Here is a 12,377-nt window from a genome sequence, read left to right on the forward strand (position 1 = left end):
TGCAAATGGACTAAAACAAGAAAAAGATGGCGTGAAAAAAGAAGTCAAATTCGCCAATAAATTGCCCAGAGAGAAACAAACGGATAAAAGGCAATAAAGTAGTAGTATCAAATAAAGAAAGGCAAAATGACAGATAAAGTAAAGTTACAGAGCTCCTGCTCTCAGCAGAAACCTATCATCTAATGACAACTATAAAGATATGGGATTTGGTATGTGAAGCAATTTGACTTTAATGTTCTCTCCTAACTTTCTCCTGCCTACAAGTCAAAAGATGATTAGTAGCGAATCGATGTATTAGTCATCAGATACTACTATAGGATTTCCACATGCCAAATGATTGATGGGTTTGTTGTATTTGGTCGTGTGATTTTGAAATCAGTCACCCAAATAAGTGCGATTCTTTATCCATTTACCTGCACCCAATACTACAACAAATAATTAAATGTAAAACACTCGTCATTTATAGACTTTTATCACTTAATATTTTTTTATAATGTGCATTTCTTTCATTTGTAACTTAGGTTACTAGCTTTGATGCAAACGTGATAAGGTATCCCAGGTAAGTATAAGTTTTCCAAATAGAAGACGTCATATAATATTCCTGGCATCCGAGGAGTAATTTATGCTAATCCGACTGTTTTACCTTTAAAAAGAAAAATTAAAAGGGTAGTGTCTCCAAAATTTGTTTAGGAGCATATGAGCAAATATGTTGACTTCTCTGATATTAAAAAGTAAAATAGAGAATAAACAGTACTGGGGCTAGCAAAAGTGAATGTTAGAAAACTTTTTCTAATATATTAATTTAATGTATTAAATTTCAAAAAGAAAATGTAGAGCAGTAAAGCACTCGGTCACTGCCGTACAAATTAAATTGCAAATAACTTATGCTCCTTAGTTGATGAGACAATGGAGAAACAGACATCAAGCAGCACAAGAAAAAAAGGAAATAACTCGCACATTTTACTTTTGACAAAGGAAACATGCTGTTGTTCATAGCAACCTCCAAACTGAAGAACATTACATGTGAACTAGTAATACTTTTACTCATTCTCAATACAATCAACCAAGTAAATGACACACTGTAATTTGTTAATGTCATTGCTGCACCAGATCTTTACTGACTGTTGTCCACAAGCTTTTACCTTGACTTCTTACTTCGCATTCCCATCCGTGATTTTGCATATCTAAACATTTCATTAAGGAAAAATGTAATGCAAAAGCAGAAAGAATTTAAAACAATAATGGGTTGAGTTCAGAGATGGAAGAATAAATGATGGGACTTGGGAAAGGATACTCCAGTCGCATGCCCTCTCCAGAGGTGGAAGAATAAAGAACGGTCCCTTGAAGACGACCCAATGCCTCAGTTGAGCAGGCAGTGTCCTGGAAACATGGTTAGTAATATCAATTTCAGGTTTCACCTCCGTTTATTCTTTGTGTATTTAGGTGAACTTGATTTGCAGCAGATTACAATAACAGACCCAGTATAATCTCACAAGTGAGGTCTTGGGAGGGTAGTATGTACGCAGCCTTACCCCTACCTTGAGATTGTTTCCGATAGACTCTCGGATCAGGAAAAGCAAAGTCACAGCATAGTTGAAAAGAAATACAATAACGGATAAACCACGAAAAGGAAACAGAAACACGAAGCAGTACCAACAACAAGATAACAAGAAAACTGAAGCAACAAAACAATTGGTAATAGCACAAATCTAAGTATAAAGAGTACGAGAGTGCTACACATACTACAGGGAAGACAATGATAAACTCGCGACTACCTACTAGTCTTCTACCCCAGTTCTCGACTTCCACACCTTCCTATCTAGGGACATGTCCTCGGTAAGTAGTAGATGTGTCATGTTCTGCCTTATCAACTCTCCCAATACTTCTTTGGCCTACCTCTCCCTCTCCCTCTCCCTCTCCTCAGACCCACCAAGGCAAACCTCTCGCACTGTCTTACTGAGGCATCTAGACATCTCCTCTTTACATGCCTGAACCATTTTAGTCTTACTTCCCGCAACTTGTCCATCACGGAAGCCACTCCGACCTTGTCCCGAATATCTTCATTCCTAATCCTATTTTTCTTAGTATGCCCACACATCTATATCAACATCCTCATTTCCCGCTACGATATGCAACAGATTATTGACCTTAATGTGGTAGCAAACTAAGGGAAGAGAAACAAGATAAAAGTAGTAGTTAACGTTTCCAAGTTCCAATAGCAGTACCGCCAGTGGAAGCTTCTCCCACCAACCCCTTTTATTGGGTCAGGGGAGGGGTTGTGTGGGGGGTTGGGATCGGTTGGCTCGGAAGATTGGTTTAGGGAAATATACATCATCAGTATGAAGTGAGATTTTGAATAGATGCCATAGGTGACATTATGAGAAAGCTTAAAAGGTAAAGATAACACAATGGGATATCCATGTATAGCTAAAAATATATCTCAATGACTGCTATATGCATTTAAAGAGTTACTCTCTTTCCAACTGGTTATGACTTCAACATATTGTAAAAAATCATTATCAATTCTTCAATTAAGAAAAACACATATAGATGTATGATTATCTAGGGGTGATAGGTAACACTTGTACAGCTCGCACAACTTTGTGCCACAGTTAAAGATTATTTACCATTCTCAAAAAAAATGTATGAATATCTAGGGGAACATAGGAAGGCTTCTTTTGAAAAGCAGAGCTCAGGCCTTAGGGTGAAGATGCCCAAATTAAGGTTCTTCAAAACCAAGTAAAATCAAAATTAATGCACTAAAGCTGCAAAACATGTTGGAGTCACTGCTAAATAATGCCTTTATAAGGCAATACTTGCTGCAGAGAATAAGCTAGAGAAAGCAGTAAAGAGTTTGAGGATGCATGAGAACAATTATAGTACACCATGTTGCTTTATTTAAGATGCTTCCCAGTCATATCAATTATGGAACACCTATCCCAAAATATGGGATAGTACCAACTAGGTGGTTACCTAATTTATATTTGAAACAATGTGCAATGCCTCTTCACTAAGGGCGTTTTTTTCTTCTCCCCAATTTTACATTGTGTTGATTGAAAGAATAACTGCTATCCATCGAGTAAATATGGGTTTGTTAAAGTGATTCGTGCAGTTGGTGGTCCCATTGAGAGTTGAGGGTCCTTACATTGCATGAGTGTTAGCTCATGTTAACTTTTAGAAACGAGAGACGAGAAATGAGAATAGTGGTGGCAGTTATAAGAGGGGAAGCCCAAAAGCAAAGATGCCACACAATGGTATCTAGGGCAGCGCATAATAAGGTAATCACCGAATTACCGTACCAAAATCGAAAATTTTGGTATATGATATTCGGTATTTTGGTATTTGGTATGATATTTTTAATTTTTAAAATAATTTGGTATTAAGTATGGTATTTGGTATTTAAAAAAATAATACCGATACCGTACTGATATATATATAAAATTACACATTATACATATTATTGATTAACATACTAAGATACATATTTTTCTTTGACATTCATGTTGAGATTGGCAGTAAAGCCCATGTACTTCTTTAGGAAAATGGAGGAACAAGGTAGGATGCAGGTTCCGATTCTTACTCTCTAGGTTGTTGAGCAGTTTAACGTAATGTTTCAACGGTTTTAGGGTGCTTCTTACTCTGTTACTCTTTTATTGTTGTTGCATATGTTGGATTAGTCCTTGTTGTATTATCTAATTTCAACAATTAACTCTAAACAAGTAACATGATAATTTCAATGATCAAATGTATTCCTTTATGTACCCTTTTTTCTCTTAGTTGATACTTGATACTTTTGGAAAAAGATTTTGTCAATAGTCAAGTGAGCTTAGAACGTTTTTATTGAGTACTTTAATTAAAAATATTACAGTCTTATGGCTCTATACACTAGTTAATATTCAAGCCAAATAAACCGAAATTACCGGACTGAATAAACTGAAACCGAAAGGAGAAAAGACGAACCATACCGAATGTAATTAGGTATGGTATTGGTATAGCATTTTAAGAAACCGAATACTAAAAATACCGAACCGAAATGACTAAATACCATACCGTACCGACTGATGAACACCCCTAACGGTATCTCACACGACGCCGGTAATTATCATAAGGGTGTCAAAATGGATGGCTGACCCCTTGCAATTAACCTCTTAGTTCAGCCTTCCTATTCATTCCTATGAGAGAAAGTTTTAAGTACCTTGGATCTGTTATACAATGGAATGGGGAGATGACGAGGATGTCACACATCGTATTGGGGTGGTATAGATGAAATGAAGGCTTGCTTTCGGTGTTCTTTGTGATAAGAATGTGCCGCCAAAACTTAAAGGTAAGTTCTATAGAGCGGTGGTCAGACCGACTATACTATATGGGCGGAGTGTTGGCCAGTCAAGAACTCTCATGTACAGAAGATGAAGGTGGTTGAGATGAGGATGTTGAGATGAATGTGCGGGCATACCAGGTTCGATAGAATTAGAAATGAAGTAATCTGGGACAAGGTTGGCGTGGCCCTGTGGAGGATAAGATGCGGGAGGCGATACTTAGATGGTTCGGGCAGGTTAAGAGGAGAGGCACTGATGCTCCGGTTAAGAGGTGTGAGAGGCTGACGGAGAGGTAAAGACAGGCCGAAGAAGTATTAGGCGAGATATGGCGTTGCTCTATCTGACTGAGGACATGACCATAGATAGGAAGGTGTGGAGATTAAGAATAAAGGTAGAGGGTTAGGAAGCCGAGTGTTGTCCTTGTTTGTCACAGTAACTTTGATACATCTCATAGTGTCCTTCGGGTTCTTCTTTTTATCTCTAGATTGTTGTTATTTCTTATTGTTGCCTTGTTTCGGTTTTTTGTTTGCATTACTTAGTGTTAGTTTTGTCTTTTCGCTTTGGTTGTCAGATTGGTTTGCTTGTTATTTCCCCTTCCGAGGGTCTACCGGAAACAACCTCTCTACCTTTTAAAGGCAGGGGTAAGGTCTGCATACACTCTACCCTCCCCAGACCCCACTTGTGGGACTACACAGGGTTTGTTATTGTTGTTGTTGTTCAACCTTCCTATAAACCTAGAAACGCCAAATCTTAACATCAGGAGCATGAGCAACAAAAGAGTCAGTTGCTTGGATTTAAGCATCAGTCTTAAGACATTAAGATTCCTGATCCTAGAGCCAAGTGGGGCATTGATAAATACATTTCGCTAAGAACAACAAGAGGTCTTAAGATGACATCCCACACCCAATGAAGCTCTTTGACAACAGTTCTCTTCCATCGTTGTGCCGATGTGTGGTAGTTCTTTTCCGACGTTGCTATTTCATAAAGAAAAGGTGCCCATATATGTACTACATGTGAATATGTAGATAAAAGTTGACATTCTACTCCTAAGTTACCGAGCTTGCAGCAGTATACTTCTTAACTCACGCATAAAGCCAGTCTAGCCAAATAAAAATAAAAAATAGAGAAAATAAGAAAAGAATTACCAGAATAATCAAAGAGGTGAACCTAAGATGGCAAAACAGCAAAATAGAGGAGATGAAAACAGGTGAAACGGTACTCTGTTTAGCGAAACCCCAGCCTTAAGTAACAATGTCAAAGTGCACATTATCATGCCAATGCGCTAACCACTAACCACAGTAAAACTGAATTACCAGTTGGAAGCACTAAATTTTCATCGACAAATTTATCAATATAAAAGAACGGTAAATCTTGGATGTTCTGCATTTAAACGATTACTTGAATGAAAATGCATCGATTAAATAATGTGCTTACTGTTTTCTTGAAGAAGTTAATTAGGAGATGCATCTGAACTTCCTTATTAAGATTGCTGAGACAACAGGATAAAACATGTAGTATTTCCTTGTTAACTGGCTAAGGATTTAGCTAAATTAAATAGGGGGCAATGAATCTACAGGGAAGAAAGAAAAAGTTGTTGGTAAAGGGATAAAGATGCCCTTAGAAAAAGATAAAGGACACGCAGAAGATGTGTGGGAATAGGTTGAGCAACTGCCACTGCAAAGATGAGTAATAACCTTACCTGAAAGTCAACAAAAGCAACAGGAGCTCCATATGTGCCCTGCATCTTCAACTTCAAAAAACCCTGACATCTAACAATGTCAAAGAAAGCACAGTAACCATCCAGTATACCAAATACTTCAGAGGTTAGAACTAAAAGGGAAACTTGTCAAAACCTTGAAAATACTTGAATCAGCTCTTGCTCATTACAACTTTGGCCCAGATTAGCAACGAAGATTGTTGGACATGGATCAGCCGCCTGTGGAACTTAAGGTCGGTCATGAACGATCATCACATTAACAAAAAAGGAGCTTTGGACTCGGAATAAAGCGAGGATTCAAGATTAAGAATGGCAGCACCGCCACTAGTTTACAGAAGTAGCACAAGATCTGTTTAAGAGTATGGTCCTTGTATGTGACATGAGTGTACATTTGAAGCACCAATTTGAGTCTTCAGAAAAGAAATAAACTTAACTTCAAATATCCTAGTTGTTGGCCAAGAAGCAATCTCATAGAGGATTTGCACTCATTGTTTTTGCTCATATGACTTCAAAAAGGAGAATATTATTTTAAATGATTTAGACCTTTGATGCACTTCCAAATGTTAACCCCCTTGAGAGCAAATTGACCGTGCTTTGCATTCACCAGAGCAATTCCACAAAATAAATCTAACAGAGCTGGAAAACATATAATCTACAAAGCTGCAATATTTTGCACTTGCAACAGAAACTATGGAGAGTTGTAGAAAGCGATTTGATCTTAATGTTATGATGCACCTTATGACATGGAAAATTATTTGAAAGCATGAGTAAAACCTAGACATTACAGGCTCATACATTAACTAATGGTACAACAACCCCTGTTTACACATGTTGATTATTTTATCTATCACAAGATTCAACAAGGACTTGAAGTACATGCTTGATGAGTGACTAAACAGAGCCGTAAAAAAATTAAGAATTCAAAGGAATACGACTAAAAATTGGCAAAATACTTTCCAAATAAAAGCTGAAATTATAGATCAAACTTGTAACAGAACAACCAACCAAATTACCATCGACATTCAGAAGAACAAATGATTGTCCATGTATCAGACGCCTTACCGTTTTAGAAGCAGCTTGATTCACAACTCTATCACCAAACTTTCCCTTACTGAATCACCAAACAAAAAGAAAAATATAATTTAGAATAGAAGTAATCCACAAGATCAATACAATACTAAGATCCAATACCCTACTTCAGGGAACATGGAATAGAGAAACTATTTCTATTTGGTGCTCGACTTTCAGCTAGAAGTACAAGTACTTGGAGCATTCCAGTCAGAAGGAATCACTTGGAGTAACAAAAATGTGCTTAAGTAGTGCAGATGACCTTTGTGTGGGTGGATAACCAATCGTGTTGTAAGCAGAGTTACCCATTCCAGGCATGTGAACGCTGCCAACACCTGCTAGTGCCCAAGCGTGCAAAACATGTGCGAAGTGAGCATTTAGATAAAGTGCTTTGCAGTGACTGACGAGCAGTCAATCCTTAAATGACATCAAATTAGTTAAATGTGACAGGCTAAAAAACATCGCACAAGCAAATTGGTTTATATATAAATGACATGATGGCCAACAGACTCAGTTTTATATGCATGTATCCTACTAATCCAAAGGAAGAGACTGTAATATGCTATAGAGGCAGATTTATACCACAACCACTGTCTCTGGAAATAGCAGCAGAACCTTTAATCCTCTTCTCTGATACAGGCTTCCCATCATCTGTGGTTTAATCAAACGAATTTGTGGCTTGAGGAAAAGTAATTCCAGTAATTTACAACCGAAAGAAATCTATTCCTAACAGACCTGTCCGTAACCTCTTAGACCTTGAATTTGATTTAGCAAGCTCAATGTACAATTTGTAGTCCTTCTCAAAGTCAAAAACCATTCCCTGGACACGCATTTAGAAGCAAAGCATGTTATACTCCTCTTTTGAGAATGCCTTCCTAACATCATTATCTATTTTGTTTATTCATGACCAAATACTCAATCGGATGTGAATAAATGAAGAGATTTGTACCTATTTATTTTATGTCTAATGCAAAATGGTCTATAAAAGGTAACAGAACTATGCACTACTCTCATTCTTTTCAGTTGTTCTCCATGTTTCAGGCAAGTTCAAGTTACACGTCTAACAGAAGAGAACTAGTTCTTTAAAACATAGAACATACAGGTCAAGTGAAAAATAAGATGACATTAGATGTGGCCCCTCTCAGACTAAGCTTCATTCAATTTTGAGATCAGAGGCAAAGGTTCCATCTTCAATATTTTCGAGCATTCTCCATTCTTGTTTGGATTTTCCTCAGCCAAGGATCCCATTATTGCTAAACCTCCTTCTAAGAAGCAAAAAATTAGAGTCATCATATTAAGCATGTGTTTATCTTTTGTATAAAGTAATACGCACTCCTGATTAGATCCCTCACCCTTCTTTGGTATGGTGTCCAAATGTAATATCTTCTTTTTTCTTTATTAAGGTGGTGTTCGGGCCAGCTTGGGCACACCTCGACTAATCCCACCAACATAGGTACTAGGTAAATCTGCTGTTACCTGCTCACCAAAGACGGAGCAATATGGAAAGAAATCACCTAATTTTTTGCCTCCACTAAATTTTGAACCTGAGAAATCACCTAATGTCTGGTACTCCAGAGTGTGGAGGGTTTACTTACATTAAAGAAAAGAAAAGAAAAATAACTAATGGCCGTACATGGATACCCAATAATCCAGAACATGGACATTGGACTAGGAAGTAAGTAAATCATTTGTTCAACAACTCACGGAATTAAAAGTTATCAGATATTGGCCTTACATTTAGTTCATACATTGCCATAAGTGCTGAATTCTGATCTGTAAAGACTGCAAAAGCAAATGGCTGACAGGAACACAAACAATATGTCAGACATCCTTAGCAAAACAGATATGTCAGACTCACATAATATGAGAAGAGCAAAGCTGATACTGAAACTAACTGAAAGAAGTTAAAACCTTAGATCCCAATACGCAGTAAATTTAACAAAATACCTGTGAATTACTAGAAATTTGGCTACGAAGATGGGAAGATTCATATCCTGGGAATTCACGAAAAAGGTTGTAAATTTCACGAGGCTTGACATCTTCAGGGAGTCCAGCAACGAAGAGAGTTCGAACATCGTCGTACGAATGCTGAGGATAAATAGGAGAGGGTGCATATGTGGGGATGGGTGGTTGGTGAGGGTGGTGGTATTGAGGAAGAGGAAGTGGCTGGACCACCACCGGCGGCGGCGGCGCGTGAAATGTGGTGCCGGGTGGCGGAGGAGGGGCTGGTGGTGGTGGAGCTTGATAATAGTGGTACTGATAATAGGGGGCTATTTCGTCCATTGGAGACACTACGAGGACTAATCAGTGCGTCGGATTTTTTCCCCCTATAGTTTTAAGTTTTTGCTCCGTGCTGCTCTACTACTGTGTTTAATCCCTCAATTTTATGCTGTTTCTGTTTTTAGCTCCAACTTTTCGTTGTTAGCAATTTCTCGTCCTGTGGTTTAAATAACTACCTCGTTAAATATTGGTACTTTTCTTTTAATTTGTTCGAAAATGTTAATTCACTTTGTGTTCTTACATATTACTCCCTCGACCACAATAAGTGATTATTTTATCTTTTTATTTTAATTCAAAATAAGTGTCAACTTACATAATCAAGAAAGAATTAATTTTTTTTCTTCAAAATTTACTCTTATTTACATATTTCAATGTGTCAAGGTAACATATTATTTTAAGATGTTACTAGTATTAGTATCTGTGTGATTAGTACTAGTATTAAGTAATTGTAAAGCCCCGTAAATTTTTATAAATAATTGGGCTAATTTTGAGTTTGAGAATGCATTGTAATTAAACTCGAGCTACATGGTTATTTGAATGGAACAAAGTTATTAGAATACTTAATTATTTTATCAAAGAATGAGTGTTGGATTAATGGTAATTAAAAAGTTTATTAACAACTCTGGAAAGGAAAATATTAATGTCACAAACATTAAGGTTTGGACGAATGTTTGAGTTTTTTTGGAGTGGCCGGAATAGATTCACATTATGGGACCCAAGGAATTAATTATTAAATACCATGAAATTGAATAATACACAAAGGAACAAAAGTTATAGTGGTGGCAAATGATTGTGAAAAGATTAAAAAAAATCAAAAGCATGAGATGGACATAGTGGCTAAACAAATGAAATGAGGCAAAGTTCATCAGTAAGCACTGAACGGCATTGAAGGCGTCAAACCTGGCGTCCAAATTTGCTGAATGAGAAGGATGCGCGCGATGGAGATGCGACGCATCCATTGTGGCTTCAATCTGCTAAATGTCTTTAAAGGTTATTACGGGGAGGGTTGTGCTATTAGTTGGGAGTTGGTTCTTAAAAACTTAGAGAGAGAAGGGAGCTCTCTACCATTAATACTTTTTCAAGGTAAGAATTTAATGTCCTTCTTGGTAGATTTGGTCCATTAAATACATCTCTTAACTCTTCAATTATATGAAAATTATAGATCTTTGAAGAAAATCTTAAGAGCACTTTAAGAACATAAATCTTGAAACTTTTAGGGTTTGACAAAGAGGTAATTTCTTCACTCCAATCTTATGTACTATACTCCATGGATGTAGTAGAGTATATTTATAAAGTTAGATTTGAGCTTAAACATTTATTCATGAAACCCTAGAAGCTAATCCTGAAATTGAAGAGTTGGTTGGTAGTGATGATGAATAGTGTTGGGTCTTGTTTGAACGATATTATTTTGAGTTTCTAGTGGAACAATTAGATCCCATAACAAGGTTAATGAATGAGTGGGAGTTAAAATTCAAGGATTAACCTTCAAATGATGAAATGAGGATTTTTGCTAAACTTATGAAATTGGACTTAAGTGTTACATATTTAGTTGACTTAGTTGGTATTGTTGTGACACGTTATTGAGTTATGTGAGTTCGTATATGTAGATTGTGACTCGTGGGAATTATTGGATCAATTGGGGTAAGGTTGGAAGAAATTTGAGTTACGTTGAAACTTATTACCCTCAGAGCTTTTCTCCAAACTCATATCGTAACACGATTAAATTGAGTTTCTAAATGTGAGTCCTACCTTGTGGGGACGAGCGAGTTGGGATTGTGCCATTTCTTGTATCATAAAAGATTTAAGTGCAATGAATATTATTTTCTTGAAATATTATTCAAATTTTAAAAATAAATAAATGAGGAATAGCACTTGTAATATTTTGAAATGAAAATATATGAGTTGTGAAATATCTTGGATTTAACTATTCTCAAATAGTTGATTTGGCTACGAATATCGTCATTGATAAATGTAAAGGTTTTGGGAGTTACTTAAGTTCACCGAGATTGATCTTGGATACTTTTCCTCATTAGGCCATGAAACTACATGTGGCAGTGTAGGCGTAGAACCTACCTTATTGTGCTACTTTATTAGCACGGCTGAGTCGATTCGTGCGGCACAACGATGAGACGACCTGAGCAAGTAGGGTATATGATACTTGTCGCTAGGTACATAACCTAGTTGACCTCCTTTCGTATCGGTGATGGTATAACGCTCCCGGTAAATGAAAAATCTAATATGATTTGCAAAGATTAAAGCTAAAAGAAGACTTTGAAATATGTTTTACCATATTATTTTATTTTATTTTCTAAATTGTTAATTGATATGAAGGCTTCTTTCTTATATCAATTGTTATTGCATATCTTATATCTTCTTAAGTCTTGTCCTACTTTCTTTTGGGAAACGGTTCATGATTTGTACTAGGCATGTGGAGCTTAGGCCTTTTGGCCACATTTTTATTTCTGTTTTCAGGGACTGGACATGAGCAGCTTGGACTGCGTGGTTAGGCATCTCTACATTTTCTGTTGACGCTTTTGGTGAGACTTCACACTCGTACCGTGGAGAATTTATTTATATGATTATCCTTTTAAGCCACCGGGTTATGTTTTGGTTGGCTATTTCATTTTGTGTCATATAGATTCCATAGACAATAGTATTATTCATTTTGGGTTGTAATCCTATGGTTACTCATATGGCATGCATGAATGAACCTTTTTTTTATCTTTATGAAGTTCACTTTCAAAGAAAAATATTTATTTAAAGATATTATTCATGTCTTGTTTTATATCTTAAAATGATTGTACTTGAAGAGGCTTTCGCATCCTCCCGTTAGGCACATAGGTGAGTATTAATCTATTGGATGGTTCACTTATTTTAGGACGTGACAATAACTACCTCGTCCTAAATATTGACATTGTTTCTGTTTGTAATGGAAATAATTTGAATTGACTAATTAAAAATATATAGATTCTATGACGTCTCAAATTAAATTACGA

General features: G+C 36.6%; 1 protein-coding gene and 1 long non-coding RNA gene across 3 annotated transcripts; one reads left to right on the forward strand and one right to left on the reverse strand.

Annotated features, from left to right (window-relative positions):
- Positions 1 to 964: 964 nt before the first annotated feature.
- Positions 965 to 9,513, reverse strand: LOC107797132 (uncharacterized). 2 transcript variants are annotated; one of them, XM_016620006.2, is made up of 10 exons: positions 9,049 to 9,513; positions 8,837 to 8,899; positions 7,837 to 7,921; positions 7,684 to 7,752; positions 7,364 to 7,436; positions 7,096 to 7,144; positions 6,170 to 6,252; positions 6,016 to 6,085; positions 1,295 to 1,380; positions 965 to 1,184 (listed from the first exon to the last, which is right to left on the reverse strand). In XM_016620006.2, exons 1-10 carry the CDS (start codon positions 9,382 to 9,384, stop codon positions 1,139 to 1,141), a joined length of 960 nt encoding a protein of 319 aa, XP_016475492.1. In that variant the 5' UTR covers positions 9,385 to 9,513; the 3' UTR covers positions 965 to 1,138. The 2 variants fall into 2 exon arrangements, with proteins under 2 accessions (XP_016475492.1, XP_016475486.1); XM_016620000.2 differs by having other exon boundaries at positions 7,364 to 7,439.
- A 414-nt stretch (positions 9,514 to 9,927) lies between these two features.
- Positions 9,928 to 12,154, forward strand: LOC107797126 (uncharacterized). The gene is made up of 2 exons (XR_001650605.2): positions 9,928 to 10,464; positions 11,854 to 12,154. It is a non-coding gene; the product is annotated as an uncharacterized LOC107797126 (long non-coding RNA).
- The last annotated feature ends 223 nt before the right edge of the window (positions 12,155 to 12,377 follow it).

Source organism: Nicotiana tabacum, chromosome 17 (assembly GCF_000715075.1).
Source record: "Nicotiana tabacum cultivar K326 chromosome 17, ASM71507v2, whole genome shotgun sequence".
Classification (NCBI taxonomy): domain Eukaryota; kingdom Viridiplantae; phylum Streptophyta; class Magnoliopsida; order Solanales; family Solanaceae; genus Nicotiana; species Nicotiana tabacum.